Source organism: Chiloscyllium plagiosum, chromosome 19, assembly GCF_004010195.1.
Source record: "Chiloscyllium plagiosum isolate BGI_BamShark_2017 chromosome 19, ASM401019v2, whole genome shotgun sequence".
Classification (NCBI taxonomy): domain Eukaryota; kingdom Metazoa; phylum Chordata; class Chondrichthyes; order Orectolobiformes; family Hemiscylliidae; genus Chiloscyllium; species Chiloscyllium plagiosum.
The window spans coordinates 30,857,084-30,884,936 of NC_057728.1; the positions used below are offsets into that span (position 1 = coordinate 30,857,084).

The 27,853-nt window shown below is 38.9% G+C and overlaps 1 protein-coding gene across 19 annotated transcripts in view; it reads right to left on the bottom strand.

Annotated features, from left to right (window-relative positions):
* kcnq1.2 (potassium voltage-gated channel, KQT-like subfamily, member 1.2) overlaps positions 1 to 27,641 on the bottom strand; it is a 590,999-nt gene extending 563,358 nt beyond the window's left edge. For 16 of the 19 annotated variants that reach the window (XR_006314489.1, XR_006314490.1, XR_006314492.1 and 13 more), the window contains exons 1-2: positions 23,962 to 25,587; positions 2,916 to 3,006 (exon numbers count right to left, since the gene is read on the bottom strand). Coding sequence is in view for 14 of the 19 variants with exons in the window: in XM_043709475.1 (XP_043565410.1) it covers positions 2,916 to 3,006; positions 23,962 to 24,368 (498 nt within the window). In the remaining 5 variants the exon portion in view is untranslated. Of the gene's footprint in view, positions 1 to 2,915; positions 3,007 to 10,749; positions 10,782 to 23,961; positions 25,588 to 27,372 lie in introns of those variants that run through there. The other 3 variants (XM_043709473.1, XM_043709482.1, XM_043709483.1) reach the window with 3 other exon arrangements.
* Between the last annotated feature and the right edge of the window lie 212 nt (positions 27,642 to 27,853).

Sequence of the window (27,853 nt, forward strand, 5' to 3'; positions counted from 1 at the left end):
AATAGTGATTGCAGAATTCTTATCTTATATTTTTTATTACTTACAGTGTGGAAACAGGCCCTACGGCCCAACAAGTCCACACCGACCCGCAACCCACCCAGACCCGTTCCCCTACATTTACCCCTTCACCTAACACTATGGGCAATTTAGCATGGCCAATTCACCTAACCTGCATATTTTTGGACTGCGGGAGGAAACCGGAGCACCCAGAGGAAACCCACGCAGACACGGGGAGAATGTGCAAACTCCACACAGAGAGTCGCCTGAGGCGGGAATTGAACCTGGGTCTCTGGTGCTGTGAAGCAGCAGTGCTAACCACTGTGCCACCGTGCTGCCCACTATGGCTTTGGGTAAAGAGAATAGCAAAGTTATATAATTTAATATATTCAGGGCTGGTTAGATCTTGATTGATCAGGACATTAAGAATTGAATGGTCAGGCAGGAAAGTGGAGTTAAAACCACATTCAGATCAGCCATGTTCTTATTAAATGGTGGAGCAAGTTTAATGAATTGAATGTCACAAAAGTTAAACATTTCTGGAAAGTTTACAAAATTTACCAGTTTACTTATCTTTCAAATCCACATTGACAGAAAACGTAGACCAATTTTCTGTACGTAATAAGAATAACTATGTATTATAAATAAATAAACTAAAAGGTAAAGAATAGTGAACTGTCAGCACATATTTAAGCCTCTAATATAATTGCCATACATGTACAAACAGAGACACCACAAGAACATTGGTGTTATGAATAGAGAGAAAGGCTGGGAAAGCAGATCGATGGTCCTTGTCCAGAGTTTGCTGAAATAATCATTTTGGCTTGGCAGGACTTGCTGCTTCTTAATCTTCATTCTCTAGATACATTCACTTGCTTTTAAGAGTGCAGAGCAATTTATTAACATTTATACATCCCTGACTTATTGGTGCAGCACAACAGCTTACAGCAAATGATGTGGGGAAATGAATCGGGTTTCTTCAAGCTTGAAGTTTTGTTTTTGGACTGCGGAGAAGGTGGCTCCATCCTTTACCCTCTTTTGAACTTACCATCATTATGTTGGACAAATTCTTCAAATTATGTTCGCCTCACTTAAACATCAATCCTGACCAGTTAACAACCTCCATAAACAATCTCCAAGGAAGTTAGTTGCAAAATAATTCAATAATGATGTGTCAGCTCTGAAGAGAAAGGCAAACTCCTTGTTTCACAAACATCTGCTGTCATACAATGCTATTCTGTTACAGGAGTAATATGATTTTATATTTAGTTTAAATATGTAGTAAACCGTTGAAAACTCAACTGCTTGTTACTATGTGCCTTGTTAGTAGCTGTTCCTGCCTCCCACAATAAATCAATCTTCTGCAACTTGATTCTTCCAAATCTTCATCTGAGGTGCAGTAACAAAATTGGTAAATAGACTCCATGAAAGAAATATGGCATCCAAAATTGTTCTAGTCAAATACATTGGAGCTGTTTTCAAGACAATCATTATAATTATCTTTACTGAATTACTTTTAAATGTACTAATCAAACCACAAGCATAGAAATTCTTACAAATCACCACATGATCTGATTCTACAAACCATCAATGGAGAATCAACTAATAGTTCAGTCTGAAGGCACACATTTATTTGTATATCTACAATGTTAATTCATGGAAACTTTTAATTCATTTTCTGCATTCATTCCTTATCAACTCATCTTCCAATGGAAGTAATGAGTAATCTGGAAATTGGCAGCACAGGTCATCTACTATAACATATAGACATTGGGTATTTAGAAACAAAGTATTTTTACAAGTAAATAAGGTACTTCCACAAGAATTCAGCTTTTTCAAAACTAATAAGCTACTCGCTGACTTAATTACTACTTTAGAATTTGGTAGAATTTAGAATTGCTGAAAAATAAAAATAAGAACTAATACTCTGGGTGGAATTTAATTCCTCTGCTCCCCACCTAGCGTGTGGGATAAAAGGTAGTGGTGTCAAATATAATTGGTTGTGAAATAATGAGTGGACATGCATCACCTTCCTAACTGCCTCCAATTAAGATAGGTCATCATCATGTAGTCAGAAGTCCATAAGTTGTCCATTAGCAGCCAATTCATCCCATCACCACTTTTACTATATCAGTGGTTTGGGGAGAGGTGTGGTAGCACACACCACATTACAAGCTCAGAACATGGGGTGGGATTGAACCCTCCTAAATCAGACACTGTGCTCCATCAAATGCCCTCTTTAAAATCTCCATCACTCTCCACAACAACCAACTCTGCCTGAATGGTCCCAACCAGAACCCCCCCAACTCATCTCTTGTGGAGATTGCTATAACCCCAACATTGGCCACTACTCCTCGAAACATTGCTGGGACTGAAGAGTTGCTAAAAAATCTGATTGGCAAGCAGTTATTACAGGCAGCCTCTCTACATTTCAATGCATTGGAACCCTAATAACAAGTAATTCATTGATTGATTGCTTGAATATTGGTTCCCTTCAGGACTCCCAAAAATGAACAAGACAGGATTGCCATTAGTTTTTCAGTGGATGGACTGGGTCACAAAGTAATTTACTGATGACAGCTATGTTTTCTTTTTGCTAACAATCAATCCTAATTAAATTTTAAATGGCTTCTGTAACCAGGTTTAAGACAATGACTAAATCCTCAATTTAATTATACAATGTCACCTTTATACTTTTATCTATACCAAAGATTTAACCATGGAAATTCTCGAAAGAATTACATATTTCAACTTGATCATCATTCTATCTATTACAGAAACTGCCTATTCTCAGTTCTATTGACTCAATAAGATTAAAACTGTCAACATTTTTAATGATATTCAGCTGATTTGCACTGCTAGTTTTATAGCAGTACAATAAGGTTGTCGTAGAGGACAAGAGGATCCATTCTACTTACCATCCAAAACAAAGTTCCAGTTGCAAAGTCAGCATAAAGATCAATGGTAGATAGTACACTGAAGATCAAGCAAATCAACACCATCAAGAACCTGTAAAGTTTTAGAAAAAAAAAGGGAAAAAACATGTGACATGTTGAAGTTAAAATGAAATGATCGCTCAATTATGACCTCTGATTTTAATCCCATTTCTATTTATTTCATTTCCTGTTAAAGATGAAAAACTTATTCAACATACTCAAGATGCAACTTGTGCAGTAGTGAAGAGAATCAATAAAAATTATAAAGGCGCAATGAAAGGGACCGATTGAACAATTCAGTGAATGATTGAAATGGTAAATTAGAAGTCTACTTTTCCTATCCACTAAAGTCAATTAAAAGTGTGCACTGTGCAAAATTGTGATGCCAATTTGCTTTTGCTCATTTGCTGTTTCTGTGGAAGACCAATTTCACCCCAGTATTCTTTAAGCGCAAAAAAGTTGTTGGATTTTAAAATATGAGCTGAATCTATTTCTTTACAAACAAGATGTAAAAGCGTCCAATTTTCATCCGAGAGACAAGTAGTGGAGTTATGAAATTCTGTGGCTTGCCGCACCTGTCTTGGGACAAATAGCCTGCAAAAGGATTTTTTTCCACTCTGAATGGGCTGGATATAACTAGATCAGGCAGACCACTCCTGGAAACCATGCAGACACATCTACAGAGTCTTCTTAACATTGAGACAAACTTGTTAAAAGGCCAACCTCAACATCCTAGGAATTTTCTTTCTTTGTTCACGGGCTTTGGGCATTGCTCGCTCAATAGTCCTTAAGAGGATGCTGATGAGCAGGTATCTTAAAGCACAATAGTCTGGGGTCAGGTTACGCACTCAGCTGTTCGAAAGAAAATTCCAAATTTTTGACTTAATGACAGTGAAGAATGGCACTATAGTTCCAAGTCAGATGACATGTGGCTTGGAGAGGAAATTGCAGGTAATAGTTTTCAATACATCTACTGCTCTGCTCCTTCTGGGTGGCAGAGGCTGTGGGTTTGAAAAGTTATGTCAAAAGGAACCTTCGGGCATTGTCACAGTGTACCATGTACATCATACACACTGTTGCCATGCAAATCATTGGAGGACAGAATAAATGTTAAAGGTATTGGATGATGTATCAATCATATGGGTGCTTTGTGTTGAGCTTCAAGTATATCTAGAGCTGTTCTTGTTCAGGCAAATGGACCGTAGTTCATCACATTCATGGTTGTGCTTTACAGATGGTGTGCAGGATTTACAGAATTAAGAAGCAAGTTACTTACATGTAATTCCTAGCTTACTTCTCCTCCAATACCTGCCTCTCTTATTCCAGAAAGACAACTGCCCACAATATTCTGTCCTATTGTGACAGTGTGCCACCTTTCATTTGACTCCTCACCCTTTGAGGGGAGCATCCAGACTCTGACTGGCTCAAGTACGGTCTTGACTGACCGTGGAGGCTGCCCCGACTTACTGTGTAGTGAACTCTTCAATGTGACGGAGGACTGCTGACAACTATGACAAACTCCCTGGCTTTGCATCTGCTCCAAATGGCAAAGCAACAATAATATGAGGCTGGTTTCGATAGATGAAGGGAAAAAGTGCAAAAACAAGAAACACTGAGCATTCAGCGAGCACTTATGACAGCAAGTGAAGACTCCGGACAGGCAATGTGGTCAAGCCATGTGCTGGTTTACATGTATCTGAACACAATGTTCTCACTGCAACAATACAATGGTATTTCCTAGTGCAGTCTAATGGTGCAGAAGCATCCTGTAAGTGATCAGATATGTGCCATGAGATTTCTTAAAGTTTGACATATATTGATACAATGTCTGTTAACATGAGGGGCATGTGGTTAGTGGCCAAAAAGCATGCCTAAAGTATTGCTGCCTGGTTTCCAGCATGGAGGTTATTCAGAGAAATTAGGTGAGATGAAATTAGATGTTAGGCACCTGGCCAGTTTGTTGGGCACGTTTCGCAAGATGTGAACTTACAAGTTAAAAAGGAGGCAAGATGGGCCAAGAAGCTTAAAAAAAATTAAATCTCATCAATTGGCAATTTGCTACTTCTTGGAAAGAATCTTGCCATGCCTCAAGTGAAAAACACAAATGCTGGAGCAGGATGATCTTGATATTATTGCATTTCTTGTCCAGTTCCAGATCCTTTTAAGATTCCGCAGTTTGTGTCACTGACACAAGCAATCCATCATTCTTCGTGGGTCAATAATTGCATAATTGTTTGACACTCAATCATAAAACTAACATATTTAATTTGAAATGCTTTTTACTCACTTCCACACAAAACAAAGGACAAAGAAAATTACAGCACAGGGACAGGTCCCTCGGCCCTCCAAGCCTGCGCCGATCCAGATCCTCTATCTAAACCGGTCACCTATTTTCTAAGGATCTGTATCCCTCTGCTCCCTGCCCATTCATTTATCTAGATACATCTTAAATGATGCTATCATGCCCGCCTGTACAATTTCCACAGGCAACGCATTCCAGGAACCCACTACCCTCTGCGTAAAGAACTTCCCATGCATACCTCCTCTAAACGTTTCCCCTCTCACTTTGAACTTGTGACCCCTAGCAATTGAGTCCCCAACTCTGGCGGAAAGCTTCTTGCTATCCACCCTGGTTATACTGCTCACGATTTTTGTAGGTCTCAATCAGGTCTCCCCTCAACTTCAGTCTTTCTCATGAAAATAATCCTAATCTACTCAACCTCTCCTCATAACTAGCACCCTCCATACTAGGCAACATTTTGGTGAACCTTCTCTGCACCTGCTCCAGGGTATTCCTGATGAAGGGCTTTTGCCCGAAACGTCAATTTTAGTACTCCTTGGATGCTGCCTGAACTGCTGTGCTTTTCCAGCACCACTTTAATCTAGACTCTGGTTTCCAGCATCTGCAGTCATTGTTTTTACCCTGCTCCATAGCATCCACATCCATTTGATAATGTGGCAACCAGAACTGTACACAATATTTCAAATGTGGCCGAACCAAAGTCTTATACAACTGTAACATGACCTGCCAACTCTTGTACTCAATACCCTGTCTGATGAAGGAAAGCATGTAGTGTGCCTTCTTGACCACTATTGACTTGCGTTGCCAACTTCAGGGAACAATGGACCTGAACACCCAGAACTCTCTGTACATCAATTTTCCCCAGGACTTTTCCATTTACTGTGTAGTTTGCTCTTGAATTGGATCTTCCAAACTTCATTACCTCCCATTTGCCCAGATTGAACTCCATCTGTCATTTCTCTGCCCAACTCTCCAATCTATCTGTATTCTCTGACAGTCCCCTTCACCATCTGGTACTTCACCAACCTTAGTGTCATCTGCAACCTTGCTAAATCAGACAACCCTATACTTTCCTCCAGATCATTTATGTATATCACAAACAACAGTGGTCCCAGAACAGATCCCTGTGGAACACAACTGGTCACAGATCTCCATTTTGAGAAACTCTTCTACTACTACTCAGTCTCCTGTTGCCCAACCAGTTCTCTACCTAGCTAGAACATCCTGGACCCCATGCAACTTCACTTTACCTTCAAATAGCTGCTCCCAATCTACATTCCCCAGCTCCTGCCAAATGTTGGTTTGGTTAGCTTTCCCCGAATTTAGCACTCTTCCTTTAGAACCACTCTAGTCTTTGTCTATGGAGTATTTTAAAACTTACGGAATGTGATCACTATTCCCAAAGTCATCCCCGACTGAAATATCAACCACCTGACCGGACTCATTCCCCAACACCAGGTCCAGTGTGGTTCCTTCCGGAGTTTGACTATTTACATACTGCTCTAAAAAACCCTGCTGAATACTCTTACAAATTCTGCTCCATCTCGACTTCTAACATTAAGTGAATCACAGACAATGTTGGGAAAATTAAAATCTCCTCTCACCTCAGCCTGTTGTTCCTACATCTTTCCACATTGACTTCTGGTAAATACAGGGGTACACCAAGATAAGTCCAACTATTTGTCCCTTGCTTGCCAATTATGTCCACAGCTTGCTAATAGAAAATGGAAGGGCTTGGAGTAGCAGTAGGACAGGGCAACTTTCAGATGAGTATGCAGTCAGGCAGTTGCTGGACCCCTCAATATCCAATAATAGTAAATACAGAACACCTCGGTCACGAGCAGCACAAACTTGTATTCTTAACACCACAAAGTTTAATTTGCATAACAATCGCAAACTTCATCCAAAAAGAAATACCTTGAAAAGTTAAAAACAGCAGTTTCCTTCAATTTCTGATTCTCCTGTTCAATATCATAAGTATCATGCTCACGGTGATATGCAATTTCTTTCCTTTACTGCCATTCTTAATCAATAAACATATTGGATCCAGTTTAATTTGGTTTCAAATAATAAGAACTTGCTGCCTAAAGGCAACCACAACTTTGAAATACAATGTGGGCAAATGTGAGGTCATGCACTTTGGTAGGAAGAATAGAGGTATGGACTATTTTCTAAATGGGGAGAACATTCCTCAATCTGAATATTCATTTCCTGCACAACATATTAATTGAATATATCAGTTATTTTGCAAAGAATCAATATGGAAGCACAAGAAAAAACCACAAGTTTTTTTTTACCCCCACCATTTTATTCATGCATACAGCAAGGCAGCATTCTGTTAATACTGCATCATAGCTCACATCAAATTAATTTGGTATTTTTAAACCAAACACCTACATAATTTCCTTCCAAAATTATGTTAAACAGAGGCTCCATCTGCCTCCAGGTGGATATGAAGGAAACCATCATAACATTTTGAAGATGAGCAGCAGAGTGATCCCTGGTGTTCTGGCCAAAATCTATCCCTCAATCAATGTTAGAAACAAAAAAAAAACCATCTGGTCATTATCATATTCTTAACAACAGTTATAATGAAAATTATGTTGGTACAGTATGGATGCTGACATAACTAAAGCAGAAACAGAAGAGGAAGCATTAGCACATTAGGTTTAATGAATATCACTTAATCACAATATTGTATGAGATGAGATAACATATGGGATGCCCAGCCAAAGAACCTTGACAAAGATCATAGAATTCTTTGTTCAGCTTCTTTTGAAGTTGACAAGGTGGCTATGCATCCACCCTATGATCCCAGTAGGAAACTCAGTCTCCCAATAGGGCATTTATAATAAAAAAGGTGCCAGACAATGGGTGGGATTTTATCAGGAGCATGCCAGTCCTGAATGATGCCACTTCAACTCTTTCATTTGTTCCAGTTTCCTCCACCTGCTTCTCTCCTTACAGAACTCAACTCACTGCAGCGAAATGACTCTTGGGCCACAGCAATGTAGCTGACTCTTTATTGGCCACTGTGGTGGATTAGATAGCCAATCAGTTCAAGAGCAGCTCAGGATGGACAACAAATGGTCTTGTTTGCACATAAGAATCATTTAAAAAAAATGTCTGTTTGGCATGGGATAATCATGTGTGGGTCAGGTTCGGTGGGAATAAGGAGATTGGAGGAAACGAGATGTGAGGTAATTGAAGGGTGCTCAGGGTTGCAGTTATCTACATATTACATCAGGTTTTAAGCTAATATTTCCTGGATCATTATCAAAGAAAATCACATGGATTGGGAGACATTCATACAGGATTCCAGGCAGCAAGGGAATTGCCCAATGTTATTTCCACACAAGACTGCATGTCCGACATCCAGATCCATTCAAAGAAAACCATTTTTAAAAAATCTGGGTCTGCTCAAAGATTTCTGAAGAGCAAGCAGGGGAAACTTTACTGGACAGGGGGCAATAATTCAATTTCCTGGTGATGGGTTAAAAATGTTGCTCTTAAATTCCATATACAACAGAATTTAGTGAGCTACCAGATAAGAGGGCTTTTAAAAATTAATTCAGGGGATGCAGCTGACAGAAATTTAACACCCCACCCAAGAGCTGATTGGTGTCAGTGTAGCAGCAACATGCCCATTGTCTATCCACCTCTTCTAGGGATTTTAACAGGGGCAGAGAAATAGTCAGGTAGCTTGTCCTTGGGCCACCTGAGGTTCTTAAGCAACAATTAATGATCACCAAGGCTCTTTTCCAGCTGCTATGCCACATTATAGTGGCAGTGGTGTTCAGACAAGAAGATCCAGGAAAAATTGGAAGAGAGGAGTAGTAGGATCTGGTATACCTTAAAACTGGACTCTAGTAGTGCTGGTGCTAGAGGGTATTGGTTTTTGACTTTTTTTTTTACTGTTTTACCTTCATGCCACATGCCATGCTCACACTGTTACTGGCTAGGGAATTATTCCCTCCTTGTACCAAAGGGCCCACTTCCCAAAAATTGATTCCCTTCATGCATAGTTCCCCATTTCTCTACTCGCTCCATGCAAAATTCAAATCACTGAAACATGGTTACAGAGAAACAAAGCTAAAATAGTACTAACAATATTTTTCAAACTGAACTAAGGCACAAACTTGATCCATTATCTATAAAAGCTCCTTCCACCAAAAATCTTGCCCCCTCACAATAATGCCAACACAAAGTCTCACTCAAAATAAGCACTAAAACCAGAAACTAGATGCATTTTTGCTTACATTGACAAGGAAAATTAGCAAATTAACTACTAAATAAACGCAGTCAGTCAAAAGTATTATTGTTCAAAAGTATCACTAATCTTTAAATTATCAACTGAAATATGGAGCAAATCTTTGTAACATTGCTGTAACCTTGCAATTCATTAGCTCCTCAGTAAAATTAATGATAGTGTGGAAATTAACCATTAGCTGAAAAGTTATTTAAAATAATAATGAAGTAGCCTTTGGGTTCTCATTAAGGAAATACTGATATTATGCTTCCCATCACTGTTACTCAATAAACAGTAACACTATATGTTCAACATTTACATCACAATAAAAGCCCAACTTCTAAATTGCAAGTGATGTATAACAAGAGGCTATCAAATTCCATTTGTGAAATATATCAGGTACATTTTTCTTAAATTTTGCAAAGACAAATGAAATTAAATTGTTCAGTAACTGATATTGTGCTAGCTTTTGTACAAGTGTGCGCTATGGTACATAGTCTGCATCTTTTACTACTCCATTCCTGTTTATTTCAATTCACATTACCAATAATTGTTGCATCATATCACCAGATTCTTAATGCCATGGAGATGCGAACTATTTTAGCAATATATGTAATTCACGCATTTTACAAAATTAGAAACTACAATCCCAATACTGTGAAAGCAGGCCATTCGGCCCATCAAGTCCACACCTATCCTCCAAGCAGCATTCCATCCAGCCTCACCCCATCCCTGTAACCCTGCATCCCCCATGACTAGACCACCTCAACTACACATCTTTGGACTGTGGTAGGTAACCGGAGCATCGAGAGGAAAATAAGGCAGACACGGGAGAAACTGTGCAAATTGCACACAGACAGCTGTTCGATGGCGGAAGTGAACCCAAGTCGCTAGCGCAGAGAGACAGCAGTGCTAATCACTGAAGCGCACCCATCCGAATTACATTCAGAATTCTTTATTAATTTTCTCCAGTTCAGTTGGGAAAGTTCTTACCAAGCCATGTTGCCAGAAAGAATAATGAAAGCAGTTTATATAACTCAAATAAATTCCCCACCCAACCCCTCCTAATTAATAAAGGTCGAACTGAACGCATGATATGTTCTTGGGAGGAAACAATTTCTATTTAAACTTAACAGAACTAAAACACTTGAAAGACTTTGAACTTCTGTAAGAGTTCAACTTTGGTTCTGTTATTTGTCTGAAGTGATAATTATGCAGTCCGCAGAGTGCAAATAGAAGAGTCCTTCTGTTGTGTAGTTTCATACCCGCATCCATGAGTAGGGTTCAAGCAGCCTTATTAAAAACGCAAAGTCAAGAACCGTATTCAGATTTCTTTATAACGTTGCCTGTTGTACATCAAGACTAACTACTATAATACATGTAGTCAGAGTACACTAGGCTTTGGTCTTACTGTTACATTATTAAAAGACTATTCTACGCATTCTACCACCTAATACTAGTCAGTCAGCACAACCTGGCTCCACTTTCTTTCTTAACTCCGCGCGAATAAGCAGCAGCTCCGTGACCAGGTTGCTCTATGCTCCTCAGGCCTTTACGCAGAACAAATGACTACCAATTTCTGGAGTTGCAAGACGAAAATAATATTTAATGAATAGTCAGTGAATAAAACATGGAGGGTATCGCAGCTACTGCCTTCACCTATTATACAACACATAACTGACTAAAACAAATGCTACACAGACAAGGCAAGGCAAGGCAAGGCATGATCAGTAATAATTTGACAATTGTTCATGTCCAATTTAGACGAAAAATTGTACAACATGGGGCCAATCAGTCGTTATAAATTAAAATTATAAAATTATAAATTATAAAATTATAAAATAATTAAAATAAGGATTGTGTACTTAAACAGTTTCAGTAACTTGATTGTCAATCAACGGTGGAAAGGTTCCATTTCACTCAAACCACAAAAGGAGCTAGATTACATATTCACTGATCAATACATTTAATCAATGATGCAAGCAATTTCAGTGAAATATGCAGTACCAAAGCCCACTTTCCGGATGACAGATGAAATGGAGATTTCCATTTCCATGTAATCCTAGATGCTAGTTTCGATCAAGGCATATTTCCTTTCCTTGATGAAGGTGATTTCCAATTGTGGAAACAAAATACTAACAGGTTTAACTTAAGTTTCTGATTATGAATAGAGTTGCAAAGAATCAATTTAGCGATCAGTGAAAAAACTGGTCATGTTTATGAATAAAGTGGAATTTTCATAAACACAAGTGACTACAAAAATTATTTCCCTAATTATCATCTATTTCTACTGTTGCCATTGGCTAGCTATGATTTAGAGCCAATTGTAAAACATACTTAATGTTTCATCATTCTTTCCCTTACATCACTAAGGGAATCTAGATTCATGTATTGAGAGGCAACATCTTGGTTAACAGTTAATTGAATTCATTGTTTTGCATGCAATGTTCATTGGTTCTCTTTATTGCCTTGATTCAGATGTTTGTTAAACTGTCTACTCCAGTTTGGTTTGCAAACAGACTATAACGTTTATGCCATTGAATTGACTTTCTAATGAATAAATAAACTGTAAACATTGTAATCCCTTAAATTTAAGTCAGATGCTGCATATTTCATACAGAGTTAATCCAAGTTAAAGATAACCACAAAAAGGAACATGGCTGCTCTACGTTATTACTAATGAATTCAATCCGCTGATGACAGCTGAGATAGTCTGCCTTTCCCTGCACTAATACAGACAACAGTTCCTTCATAACAGAAAAATATCAGCTGATAGGTTAGATACAGAGAAATGATTTGTTCTTGTGGGTGAATAGAGAAAAAAAATTGAATAATTTTAAAATCAGAACTGGCCTATTATAAAGTGAAGTTATAATGAATGAATGTATTTACATACCAAATTTCTCTTGAGTAATTTACACTAAATTCCTGGATCCAAGCCTTACATATGATTGGAAATGAACTTCTGGCATAATTCATACCCTGTCTGGGACTAAACCAGAAATGGGTGGGATTAAAATTCAAGATAGTTGCAGTAGTAATTCTGCATAAACAGAGGGTCCTACTGCAGCCACTAAGTAGCTTACAACCAAAGAACACCCAAAAGGTGTTACAAACACCACTCCTATGCTCATATCATATTGGCAAGTTAAAAATAACATTGGGGGGGGGGGTCCTGTGTCACAGGAGTATTGTACTATGTCTGAACCAGTAGTTCTAGGTTCAACTCCCATCATCTAGACATGTCATAATGTCATAACAGGGTGTTTTGAAAGATGCATATTTTATACAGAGGAAAAGATTGAGTCAAGTCTACAACCACCAAGCCTAGTAAAGCAAGATATTACAGGCCTTGACTGCACTTCTGAAAAAAAGCTTAGTGATTTTATTACAAGGTAGGGATTTGATACAACCTGAGGAGCTTCACCCTGTCAGATAGAGAAGACCCTAGAATCACTGGACTGGTTGGCAAGGTTGTCAGATCTGTTTGGTTCCTGTAGTGCAATTTTGATCTTGATATTTTCCAGTTTATAGCACCCAAAGGTTAGCTAAAAGTTAGCTCAGGATCCTGCAAAACCTGGAATGATGGACGAGCAGATGATTTGTTTGGGTTCTCCCATCACAGAAAGCTAAAGGCAGAAAAGTAACATACTCCTGCATGACAAACTGAATGAATCAGATTTATTTAAGTTATTTCTTTCAAAGGAGAAGCTCAAAACATCCAGAGAGAAGGAAACAGAAAAATTGCAATGAAAGACAGACTGAGTGGGATGAAACGTGGCACAGGGTGTGCAATGTGGGAAAATGTCCAATTTGGCAGTAAGAACAGAAAAACAGCATCTTATTTAAATGTAGAGACTGCAAAATGCTGCAGTACACAGGGATCTGGTTGTCTGTGACTGTGAATCACGAAATCTTGACATGCAGGTAGAGCAAGCAACTGGGAAGACAAATGGTATGTTGTCCTTTAATGCAGGGAGATTAACAGGTTTTTTAAAAGGAATCCGGAGTTATGGGGATCAAGCAGAAAAGTTGAGTTGAGGATTATCAGATCTGTTGTGATTGCAGGGTGCAGTCGAGTTGACATGCCAAATGGTTTAAATCTCATGCTATGTCCTATGGTACCTTTGGATGCATCCCAACCAGTCCTGGTGCTTTATCAATCCCAAATACAAACAGCTTATCTAATGCCTCCTCCTTACCAATTTTAAGCCCTTCAGGTTTCTGAATTATCTGCTCCTTCACCATGACCAGTGCACCATCTTGCTCCTTGATAAGACAGATATAAAGCGTTAATTTATTATCTCAGTTATGCTGTTTGCCTCCATACTTAAATCCTCCTTTTGGCCCCTCATCAGGCCAATGCTTCTTTGTACTTCCTTCTTACTATTTATATGCCCAAGGAATACTTCAGATTCCCTTTTCTATTAGCTGTTAGCCTACTTTCATACTCTTTCATTTATGTGCTTATTCACTTCAGTTGAAGTCTGTATATTTGGCTTGGATCTCAGATTGTTGATCAGTTCCCTATCTTAATCCCCATCTGTTTTGTCATCCAAGTAACTCTGGATTCGATTGTTCTGCATTTACATATTGTAGAGTTATACTTGGTCTGCATCCAAATTCTCTTCTCTAAAGACAGACTGTTGATTAGATACTCTTGCCTACCATCTGATCTGATCCAGATTCATTCAACCCCTGGATGACATTCCTCAGTTAATTATTCTTGCTCAAGTCTTGCATTACTTCACAATTAAGAGCAGCTTGTGCACCAAGGCTGCTCAGCTGGAGTATGAATACCCAGAGGCCTGTCATCAGGGACTCTCATGGCACTCACCTTGCCAGATGAAAGAAATCACTTATGATACTGGAAATGTCTTATGATACTGGACTTTTGACCACAACTACTGCTGGGGTTTCAGCCATGTCAATCTTATTTGACTTGGTGGCCTTTTCTTCCCACCTTCAAAGACTGAAAAACATAGGACACCCCCCACTGCCCCCTCACACACATACCTGCCTGAATTATCAGGTTCCAAATTGAACTTCATTTCAGTATGAGGAGTGATAGAAAACCTTGCCCTGGAAACCAGGTTTCTGCAATACTTCATGATTTTCTGGTGCAAACACTTTCTTCCAAAATGGATGCCACTATAATGGTTAGTGATGGCTTTACATTATGCCAGTATTTCAGAGTCACATCTCCATCCTGCACCCATAGCTACTAACTGCCTGCACCATCTGTCTTTCAAACCTTTACCAGCCCAATGGGACTATGTCTGCACCCCATGAAGCAAAGGCCTTATCCCACCCACCCAGCTGTCAGGTGGAAAGGGTGTTGATATTTCAGAGGGAAAATTCAGCTGCATGTCTTGATTTCAATACCAGCAGAACAGAGACATCAGAATAAATGGTATATTTGAAAACTAGGTTGAAGAGGGGAATATTTGAGTCATGATATCCCTAAAGTAAAGAAAGATATGAAAAGAGCCAGGCTAGAGAACAAATGACAGAAATCTCATCAATCAAAATCTTGATGGAGAAAATCATTTAGCTCATCCAAATTCATCCAAATAAAATCAAATGTCAGTGAGTTGACTTTCACCACTGAATTAGAGCATCAAAAGCTGCAAAGATACAACTGTAATGTTCCCAAAGGACAGTCTTATTTGTTTTATTTAAGATGCCAATATTTTGATATTATATAGTATAGGGCAAAATAAAAAAAAATCTGTATTAACACTAGCTGTTGTATAATTCATCCTAAATTTCAAGTCTTTCAAGAATTTGTTTAGTAACATTAGTACTTGAAATCACAGTCCTGAGGGATTCCAAACAAAAATTAAGCAATATGTGAAGAGCTTTTTGACATCAGACCTTCTGTCAGTTTGAACCTATGCCACAATTTAAATTGAAGTAGCATTTCAAATTTACCAATACACTCTTACTAAGCCTCTCACAAATCATCTTCACTCACAGCTATTAAAATTCAAATTTCCTGTCATCATAACAAAAAAAGCAATTTGAAAAAACAAACCCATATTTCCTATGAGCTCAGATTAATAACTAATTTAAGCTAAATTAAATAGCGACCAATGAACCATCTTTTTCTGATATTACAAATCATGAAGTGCACCATTCATTCAAAAAATTGGTAGAGGAACATAAGTCTGCAGTACATAAAGTGATGCTTCATCTCACTTGCAAGACATGAATTTAATTCTTGTAGTGAAAAGTTATAAACAAGCAGGTTAATTACCCTATTGTCCAATATGTTAGTCATTTTTAGATAACTGAATCTTATTATGGCCAATTGTGAGTAGGCTTTATATAAACTGAAGCTATCAGAGGAGAGTAATTTACTATATTGAGCAAAAGTTAAAATTCAGGGATTCTGTGTGCCACAGTGGTAGTGTCTCTACCCCTGCACTGAGGCGCCCAGGTTCAAGTCCTACCTGCTCCAGAGGAGTATAATAACATTTGATTAGGAAAGTGGGTTAAATTTTAAAAGAAGAGTTAAAACTCTATTTGGCAGTAGAATCTAGAACTAAGAGTTATCTCAGGATAAGGAGATTAACAGAAGGAAAACATACTTTATTCAGAGAACCTGCAGAATTATCCAATCCAAAATACTATGCATTCTCAATTGTTAAGTATATCCAAGACAGAGATCAAGAAATATTTGGTCACTAAGGGATCCAGTTGGATACAGCTTGGCAAAGTGATGTTCACATTTGGCTATGATCTGATACAATGATGTGGCAGGTTCATATTTCTTATGCTTTACATCACTGTCAAAGTCCCTCCAATTCTATGAATCAGTAAACATTCAAATCTTGCTTCTTATACCCCAGATGAAAACAATGTATTTATAGAACGAGGGCAAAATTGGGATTCAGTTGGGGCACAATTTCTACACAATTTGAGCAAAATTGTCTTTGTTACTCAATTACACTATGATGAAAGTATTTAATATATTGTTACTTAGGAATTTGCATTCTGTACTTGAGATAAGTGGATTTTTAGTTTTCCTTCTGTGAAGTCAGCTTTTTTTTTTAAAAACAACAAATGTCAAAGTAATATTGAACAATAAGCTCAAAGTAATACTTCTAAGAAAGTTCGTAGCGTAATCTAAAATTACATGGTAAGTTAACGGTTGAAGGGTTTATAAAGTTGAGTTTTTACAATGTACAGAAATAGAGAGGTTGGGTCAGGAGTGGGAGCAGTTTCAATTCTTGGTTGTCTCCAGGTTAGCAGAACTGGAAAGACATCATGAACTACAAAAACAGCTTAAGTAGACAGGGCTAATAAAAGCACTTTGCTTTTCTCAGAGTTCAGTTTTTTAAAAAAAAAGTCAGTCTCCCAATATCCTGGTTAGGCAGAGTAGCCCTCGTTAAAATGAATATTCTACCTCGCCTTCTATATCCTATGAGAATGCTCCTTCTGATGTTCTTTCAGTGACTTTCTGCACATTCCTGATGTAACTTTTTCCATTCCTTCCCAAGAATCTCAGATTCAGGCTAACTCACTGACTTTCTTTTTAATAAGTATTTTTATTGGAAAATTTTTTTTTTAATTTTTTAAATTTTTTTTTACAAAATTACAAAAGTGATACAACCAAGTATAAACACCAATATAAAATTAAATAAATAAGAAAAAAAGTCAAGAAATAAATAATAACTGAAACAAAAAAAGAGAAAAACCCAATTAACTGCTGATCTATCTTACAAACAACCAAAACGTAAAATAGAATATCACACATTACTAGTGATAAACAACAGTGTATAATTAAATAACTAAGTACATGCTCAAAATAGATTTACATCAAGTCATAACAAAACCCGTATATATGCAGGATTCCTCCTCCCGGGGGGTCCCCGGACCAGCCAGGACTATTACCACCGCCAGACAAAAGCCCTGGACAATAAGGCTGAAATATCAGTGTTGATATAGTTCAAAAAGGGCTGCCATATTTTATAGAGTAATTCAGTTTTTTGGTGCACTATATTTGTGAGGAAGTCAAGGGGGAAAAGGGGGATATATTCCATGATTAACCTGTGCCAGTTCCAAAGTCCTGGAAGGCCTTCAGCTGCCCAATTCACTAAGATATTTTTCCTTGCACAAAAGGAGAGAATGGAAAATAGTTTCCTCCTGTGCACATCCAGGGAGAGAAAATCTGAAAAACCCAAGAGTAGAGACATTGGATCCAATCTAATCTCCATAACCAAGATCTCTGTCAAGGCATTTGCTATTCTGTCCCAATACCTGCAGATCTTATGGCATGTCCATAGGCAATGTGTGAGAGTGACAACTTCTATTTTGCATTAAGAACACAGTGGGGATGCTCCTATCTTAAATTTTGCGAGTCGTTCAGGTGCTTTATAAGCCCTGTGGAGTATCTTTAATTGGATAGCTTGAGTTCTATGCAAATAGAGATCTTTCTGGCATTTTCCCAGATGCCCTCCCACGTTTCTGAAGAGATTTCTAACCCCAATTCTTCATTCCATGTTTTAAATAATCGTTCCATGTCTTTATATAATGAGTGATAAAGAGTACTGACCGAGGTCAGCCCCATCAGCAATAGCTTTCTTCTCTCCCTATCAGATTTGTAGGGATTGCCTAGCAGTGTGGTCTTCTTCTGTATATAATTTCTTATTTGGAAATACCGAAAGAGGTCCCGGTTAGGCAGTCCAAACGTCTGGTGCAACTGCTCAAAAGACATCATAACCTCCCTATCGAGCAGGTCCCCCAAGCAAGAGATACCTCTGGACCTCCAAGTTTTAAATAGAGCGTCTGTCGGCCCTGGCATAATGGGAGGTTTTTTGCAGATTACCCTCATCTTGTCACATTATCCTCCAGGCTTTAATTGTATTTAATACAATAGGGTTTTTGCAATAGTCCATAATAGCTCTCATCTTATCCATAAATAAAAGATTGATGAGGGGACACTTTGCTTGGGAGGTCTCAATGTCTAACAAAATTGATTGTGGGTCACAAGGGACTCAATCAGCTACATACGATAATAAAGAGTTCAACTGATACCTCTTAAAGTCTGGAAAGTCCAGTCCTCCCCTTGCCTGTGGAAGCTGCAGCTTTTCTAATTTGATAAGGGGCCGTCTATGATTCCAGATAAAGGAACCAAGCTAGCCATGGATCTTACGCAACACCAGTCTCGGCAACGTCATTTTCATTTTCATTTGACAGTTTCACCACAATAACTAAATTGCAAAAATAAATGAATGATCTATCAAGCCAGGTTTCAATCTGGAATCAGGCCTTTCAAGTATTAGAATCAGTGGGATCATAAATCCATATGACAAATATTCCCTTATTTCAGATGACTAAATTTCATAACATACATACTGAGACAACTAGCTTTGTTAATTGCTTCTCCATACTGTGTGTACAATTATCAATTAGACTCTTTGTATCCCTTCCATGATCAGCTTTTCAAAACCCCATTCATGAAATATAAATATCACCTTTTGTTTTGCTTTCACATACAACACTTTCACTTATTTGTACTAAATAATCTTATTGCTACACTAGTTGGATTTTATCAAACAGATTATAAACTGTTGAAAACCAGTAGGACATAGAACCATACAAGATTGAGGGATAATTATAAAAACAAACAAAGGATGTGGAATTAGGCATCAACTACAATATGAAATGAGCCATGAGAGAGGTAAGTGGAATTTATTGGAATCGTGATGTCATTTACAAAAAAGAGCAGAAGAGTTTTCTCCAGTGATGTGGCCAATATCTATCCTCATTCAACACCATATAGAGAAATTATCTGATCACAGACACTTTACTATCTGTGGGACATGGGTTGTGCTCATATTTCTTCCTCATGTTTACAACATGGACTACACATCAGAAGTATATCATTGGCTATAAAATATTTTGAAAAATCTATGTGTTTGTGAACAGCATGGCAAATCTTCCTTTCATTTTTATTATTCCAGCTAACTAACCTAATTTTATAATTTATAACAAGATGGTGATGGTTTTATGGAACTGTCTGAGTGATGGAGCCTCTGGTATGGCAATCAGTTGGATGGGAGCAGTCTGTTTGGGCTTATCGACATCAACTGCAAAATTAGGTTATTGAATGCATCAGTCATCACTCTAACCCTGCTTTTGCTGGATCAACTCTACAGTTTACATCAAGCCTGAAAGCACATGGCCTAGGAGAGGAAAGGTACTGCATTGCAGCATTTGCTGCTCAGCTTTGGCTTTTTGGGCCAGAATGCCTTTCCACAAGGTGGCTGACAAAACAAGCAATTTCCTCAACCAAGAGCTTTCCAGGTGCAAAGAAATAGCAGGATTTTAAGGATGGGCAAGGGTCTGCCACCAACCATAACTAAGAATCAGACAGCTTCACTAAATTTCAGGTTTAACTAATTTCCATTCTGCCTAGTGCAGGAGACACGGTGGGGTTCATGGCACCTCACCAACTGAGGTGTACCAAATCTTATGAACTTGGATGGCTCTTTTTATCTATCCCTTTTCTTTGTTGGCTGCAATGTTGGCACTGTAATGACGTCACACAGGTGTTATATTGCTAATGCAATTATTTTTGTAGTCATTTTACTCAGTGAATTTCCATAATAACAATAAAAAAAGTTCTATGGTCTATTGACTCTCAGTAGGCAATTATTCTCTAGTACAAGAATTGGAATACAGCAAATTCAAACATTTTTGCATCAAACCCCAAATAAGATATAGTGTGAAGAGTATACACAAAGTTATGATGGGTAAATCTTCTCAGGTGTTCACTGATCTGTGATTTATTTCAGATTTTCATTCTTTTTAAAGTCTTGTAGTGCAGAAAAGGTCCTTTGGCCTATTGAGTCTGCACGAACAATAACTACCACTAAAACTGCACTAATCCCATTTCCTGCATCTATCTCACATCCTTCAATGTTACGATATGATATTTCAAGTGCCCTTCCAAATATTTTTGAGGTTTAAGGTTTTTGACCTCCATTACGTTCAGGCAGTACATTCTGAATTCCCACCACAACTTGAAAAAGTTTATTTTTCAAATCCCCTGAGTTTCCTGCCTCTTACCCCAAAATTATGCCCCCTCATGATAAGGAGGGCTGAAGGGTTGGAGAGGTTACAGAGTTGAGGAGGTGTGTACATGCTAGAGCAGGAAACAGAGATAGAAAGGGGTGTAGGTCATGGAGGAGGAAACAGAGAAGGGAAAGTGTATCTGCTACTGTAAGTTATGGATTTTTTAAAAATTCATTCATAGGATGAGGGAGGGCTAGCCCTGCATTTATTGCCCATCCCCAAATTGACCAGAAGACAGTTTAAAGTCAACCACATTGCAGTGTATCAGGAGTCCCGTGTAGGCCAGATGAAGCAAGGATGGCAGTTTTTTGCCCCTGAAAAGACATTAATTTACCAGATGGATTTTGTTTCTGACAATTGATTTATGGTCAACATTACACTTTTAATTCCAGATTTGGATTTGAATTCAGATTCCACCCCCCCCCCCCCACTATATGATTTGAACCCAGCTCCCCAAAACATTATCTTGGTCTCTCAATTAACTGTCCAGCAATAATACCACTAGACCATCATTTCACCATCATAATGAGGGGTGTAAGGGCTGGAAGAGGTTACAGAGATAAGGAAGAGTTGAGGGGTAGGGGGATATTACAGAGACAGGAGGAGTGTAGGGGCTGGAGGAGGTTCGACAGACAGGAAGCGTGTAGATCCTGCATGAAGTTAGTGATATGTAGGGCTGTAGTACCTGATGAAGGTTTCAGAGATAGGGTGAATTGTATAGCTAGAGGAGTGAAAAAGGGGTCTAAAGAGCGAAAGAGGAGCTGAAGGAATGAGTAAGACTGGAGAGGGTTACAGAGATGAGAAGGGATGTAGGGGCTGGTGATGGAGGTTATAGAATATTTTATCCATTAAAATTAAGGGGCATCTGACAGTGGAAGGCATGCTGAACCAAACTTGCACGTAATTGGTTTTAAATTGTGGTTAAACTTTTCCACTGTGAATACTGTTACCAAGAAGTTGAATGAGCTCACAGTCAAGAAATTAACCAAAGAAAATCCTCCCACATGTCGCTGAGGGTATGGATGCCAGCACAGCTATTCTTCATCCTCCTCCTTTCCTCCTCACTAACCCAGAAGATGAAGCAAACCTTAAATATAATACTAGCATACAGCGGGATCCATTCTCACTGCACATGAAATATACTAAAACAAAGAAATTCACTCATTTGAAAACATAAATGAAGACTGACTTTGAGAAGCAGTATCAATTAATGTTCAGTTCCAAAAAAAAATCTGAGAGTATATTTACTGAATCAAGAGTTCAGCACTTGAAAACTTAGGCAAACACATTGATTATTTTGTTATCTCACAAATATGTTGGTAAAGCATCACGTAGAAAGCCCAATCTGCCATACTTTTCAAACGAAAGGAAAATAATCAATGAGAAATTATTTAGCTTGTACTTTGACAGCCTGTTGGTTTAGTCAAAGCGTTGACATTTGTGGGTGGGAGCATTGCATTTCAGGGGTAGACGTGTTAAGGAGAATTTCTTATTGCCTCATGAATGGAACCTGACCCCGAATCATATTTGGTTTTTGTTGCAAACTTTCCACAATAATTCTGACACCAATAAAGAGCCTGCCTTAGCTAAGGGAGGATCAGAGAACTGGAGAAGGAATTTTTCAGTGGCCCCAAATGCAGTTGTAAAAAGCTTTGTTATTCTCAAAACTTGGACAAAAATGATACAGGAGTCTATTAACAATAATATTGTCAACCTCAAAATAGATCTGTTTCTCCTTGAAAAAAAAATCACTCAGCCTTGCCTCACATTGTGGAACTCTCAAATATGTTCACCAGGGCGAACTCTCAACCCAACACAAGAATTATATTACATACTAAATTTGTCACTTGCTCACAGAAAGTAGATACATGTAATTGGTATTGGAGAGGTGCAGGTCAGATGTGGATAGTGACCAGCAGTCAGCATCAGGGGAGAGGGGTATGTGAGGTGACTACCCTGTGACAGATGGTCAGCATTAGGGAGGGGTGGGCAAGATTAATACTCTTTGCAGATAAACACAAAGATCACCTTGAGTGGAACTTCAGGCATTAATCACAAGTAAAAAGGTCAGTACAGAGGAGAGGAGATAATGGCAAGGCACCCTCGAAGAAGGGTAAGTGAGATTAATGGGGCCAGTGTGAGACAGACAGATCCTCGTTATCAAGAAAAGGGCTAGGTCACTAAGGGCGAGTGTTACTTTTGCTGGGCACCATGGTAGGGTCAAAAATACCACCAAGAGCCTGTTACAATGCTGCCAGGGCCAGCCACCCTCCCAAGTAATGCAGGTAAAATGCCATTGGAGACAGCTAGTGGTCCTTAAATTGGTGGCTTAAGTGATTCAACTCAACACAATGGGTGATAAATCTGCCAGTTTTGCAGTCACTAGCAAGTTGGCATAGCAGGAAGATGGTGCAAAATGGGACGGTGACAATCAGTCCCCAAACACCTTGTAAAATACAGCAAAGTCTTTAGAATTAAAAGTTATAATATTCCATACACTTTCAAAAGACTCAAAGATGTGCCTATAAGAGCCATGGAACTAAAGGAAACATTGGCTATGGAGCGGCGTCTACATGGTCATAAGATTTGTCATGTGACTCATAAGGTGATTCCTTTGTTGAGATCCAGGAGCAGATTACTGTAAATTACGTCGTTATGTCACATGCATAAATAAAACATGGAAAGCTTCTTAGAGCAATTCTTCACTACATTGACTGTTTAAAGAGGTATCGACAGACTGACATGGTTCCTGTCATGAACGCATGGATCCCAAGAGAACCGAACTAAAGTTCAGAGAAAAAAAGTTTAACAAACTATTTGAAATGAACACTTTCGCTGCCACGAAGAGTAGAGCAGGTTCGACCTTATCAAAGTGGGTGGGAAATGCAGCTACGCCGGCATGAGATTCCTTTTATCAGGCACACAACACTTCACGAAACAAAACGTTTGGGGGGAGGAATAGTAGAAGGAAAAAGGCATATATTAAACACAATAGAAGATGATTGACCATTAACGCCCTATTGTACTGGAAGGGAGCATTTCTGTCACCTTCTTGGGAGGAAACTATTTCCTGCCTGATTTAGACATTTTTTTTTTAAAGGATGAAATTGCATGAAAGTTTATATCGAAACAATTCATTGTCGTAGGCGAGTAACGGGAGGTGTGAAGATGGGTTGGTTATTCAGAACACTTAATCCCATAGCTCGAAAGAACTTTGAGGAAATCTATGGCCGTTAGTAGCAATTAAACACGAGTTTTTTTTTAACCCCACTGCTGCCAAGAATTCCCAGAGCACATGTTAACACAATAGCATGGAACCGGAGTTCGAAAACAACTGTTTCAACAACTCCTTGATTATTCGTCATCAGCTGCTTAAAAGTGTAAGTACTTACACAGCGAAATGGTAAAGGAAGCACTTCCAGCCGCTCGGTCTTTCCAAAAAGTTGTAAACATCTCCCTGCATGCTAGTTTTGGTCATGTAAGGATGGTAAAAGCGAGTGGACGAGCTGTTCTTGCGGGACTCCGAGCCGGCCATGGATGCGCTGTTCATCGGAAGGGTTGAATCTGGCGTATCCGCCTCCGGATTGTCAGGAATACCTGATCCATTATTAACCACGACTTCTTCTTGCTCAAGTGAAACCGGAGAATAGCTAGTGTCAACCACATCCTCTGCCACTTCCAAAAACGTGGGAGAATGTCGGTGCCCATTGACGGTCAACAGGTGGGAACTTGGGTTTTGCACTTGATCCTGGAGATTGTACATTGGTAATCCAACCGACGCACCATTGGGGTACGACATCCCGTTCTTTTAACCGCGATTCCCGTTGCAATTCTCAATTCAGTTCAGCCATGGTCTGAAGGAATGGCAGAACAGGTTTGAGGGGCCGCCTGCCCATGTGTCAATGTAAACGGAGCTGTTTAATCTACCACGGTCATTCGTTGTGCCTGTTGCTACACCGTATTAGCGGCACTGCCCTGGATTTCCAACAGTAATCCAGCAGATCACAGCTCAGTGTCCTAGAAATCGGATTTAAGAAATGAAAGCTCAAATCTTGCTTCCTCCGTCAGTGACCAATACAAACACACAGCTTCCAGCAATGGAAAGAAACATCAATGAGTGGAAACAAACCGGCGGCTTAGTGAGTTAGATTAATAATCAGATTCTCTGTACCAGTCGACAAGAGAACAAAAGACAAAGTGGGGAATCTTGGTGTAAATTACTAAATCAGAGTTCAAGATGGTGTTTTATGACGACTGAGCTACAATGTTGAGTACTAACCGAAAATAAAACAAATTCAGCGCACTTTTTGCGAATATCAGCCCAAAAGCAACTTGGAAAACAAATGCTAATATGTCCGCATGGAGTTACGGAAAGGTTTTCAAATAACGTGCTAAACGGACTACATATTTCAGATGAAAAACAAATTGCAAATATCTGTTTTCCCTGCTTGTCAAGAGCTGAAACTTTCTTTATTCAGCAGAGACTGTTAGAGATGTTATTGCCCTCTGGCTCTCACACTTAAACAACACAGGAGCTCCGACCCTACCTGCTGCAGCTGATGAAGTGGCCTGGAACCAGTTGTGGCCACGCCCGGTTTGTACTAACTGCACTGACGACGTGCCCCCATCGACACACCGCACACTCTCACTCGTTCCAATCAGCGAGAACAGCCGCATCTGGCTGAGACAGCAGGCAGAGCTCGCTACATGTAAAGCTCCTTGGAATTTCGAAAATTGCTGCACTTAAATATTGTAAACTTCGAAAAAAAATGTATAATACAGCTGGGTTTGAAATGTGGGATAGTCTTTATCACCGTAAGTCTGGTTTCACTGATTTCTTACGTGCAGGTCCCTCTTATTTTCATTTACCTGTGGAAATAGATCAGTTCCAGTTCACTGAGCTTTACGGCCGTCTCATTTAGTACGCCTATGTGTTCAAAGATTCCCTAGATGTGTTGTTCGAGATGGTGCCAATTAAAACAATGGATGGAGGGAGGGCAGGTGAGCAGGCAATGTAGTCAGCGGGACATGAACAAAGCAGGACATGCTTTAACAGTCTCTTGAGGTCTAGCAAGGTGGATGCAGTGCTGCACCTCAGTGGCCTCTGATTCTGGTGGCTTCAACAATTCAATGGCATTTTTCTTATGAGCAGTGAGGATGTGTAGTTGGGTGCAATGGTGAGCCATGATCAAAGCTCTTATGAAGAGGCGCAATAGGAGCCATGGAGATCAAGTGTAAATGAGCCACATTCCAGGATGAAGGAGAACACTATGCTCTTAGCTCTGTCATCCCTGCCAGTGAAAGGAGCAAACAAGTCATCAAGGAGGTGCACCACTGGCCTCCCTCACAAGAGGTAACACCTTAAATGGTATTCACAAATCAAGTTACCTCAAGATCATCTATATTTCAATGGGATTACCTTTCCTTCTTCCAAACTCCAATTGGTATTAGTCTGACCTATTCAATCTTTTTTTTATAAGATGAGCCCTTCATCCAGAAATAAATTGAATGCACCTTCTCTTAACTACTTCTTAATGTAATTATATCTTCATTCAAACAACAAGATCAAAACTGTATACAATATTCCAGAGTGGTCTCACGAATGCCCTGTTTAGCAGCAGTACAACTTCCCTACTTTAGTTTTCCATTCCCCTTGCAATAAAGATCAATATTCCCTTTGCCTTCTTAATAACTTGTTCTCCCTGAATACTATCTTATGATTCAAGTACAAATTCAAGATCCCCCTGTACCACTGAATTTGCAAATTCACCAATTAAAAGTAATATTCCTTGTCTATAATTCCTGAAAAGTAGGCAAGTTCAGATTTTCCCACATTATGTTTTGTCAGAAATTGTTTGCCCACTCATCTAACCTGTGTATGTCCCTTTGCAAACTCCCCACCTCATCTTCACTACAGCTCACCAGTGTGCAATCATTTCTTTTGACATCTTCATGAGCCAGCATGTTCCTTGTGCATGCCTAAATCAGCTCAGCAACAAGCTCTCAACTGATTACCCAGGGGGAAGAAGTTGCTGAAACTTTCAAGAAGATACCTTCACCAAAATTTCTGGCGGGACATGGTGGGAAATTCATATCTTGCTTTCCCAATATGTCTACTTCCAAGCTTGCCTGCATGTCAAGTTGAAAGTTCAATCTCACCCTTGACAAGATTGAATTTGGCTGCATTGGTCCACGTTATTTCAATCAGAAATTTAGTCTTTAGTTAGTAATTTAAAGGTCATCCTAATTCATTGTCTTCTGCAAAGCCAAGAGTACACAGGAATATTAAATGTCATAAGTTCCAATGAATCTTTCCACCAGTGTCTTGGTCATTCAGTTATTAAATATTTAAACAGAAAGCTGGCATTGTAGCTTAATTTCCTTGATTTATCATTGCTGATCATTGTTTTCCTGAACATATTATTCCTCCATGTATACTTCCTCTTTCCATATATTTACTATTTAAAATTCTACTCTTTTTTTCCATATTCAAAAACAACATGTTCCTCAATCTTCTTTTCATTTTAATATCTAAAGTTAGTGCCATCTAATTTCTACTTCATCTACCTTTGAACTAGGTATAGGTAGGAGAGGAAATACAAAAAATAAATCAAAAACTTGAGAGCCTATGGAGAACATGGAGCTAGTTTCTGAAATCAGAATTCTATACACAGATGTTTCTAAAATGTGCACCCCAGCCACAAGATCCAAATAGCTCGTCAAGTCATAACTGGCTTTACAAAGGTAACATCTTCTTTCCTCATTCATCTCGACTTATTTTCACCTTTGACAGTTAGCCTTACCCTTTAGTGCCTCTCCACTGTCACCGAGCTGTGTGGTATAGCTCTCACCTCATTCTATTCTTAATATGTAATCATTGCCAGAGAATAACTTTGAAAGAATTCTCATCCTGATCTCACATGATTACTTCTGCTATTGCCCAAGAGTCTATGCAATGCCCTCTTCCAACATCTCCCATTGTTCAGCCATTGTTTTATTTGTAAGTAGTTCTAATTTGCCTATTGTAGTCAATTCCTGTTCATCACTTCAAAATCAGCCTTACCTAAATTCAAAACTTTTAGTTCAGGAATCAATCTTCTTGCTCTTAATCACAACCATCTGTCCAGAGTTATGAGAGCTTTGTCATATAATATTATTAGCCCAAATATATACTTATTTAGGGCTAATAAGGAAGGTATATACAGCATTTATCAGAAAATTAGAAATGCCACATTTAAAAGTGACCAGAATGCTAAAACTAGTCACTCAAATCAGATAAGTAAC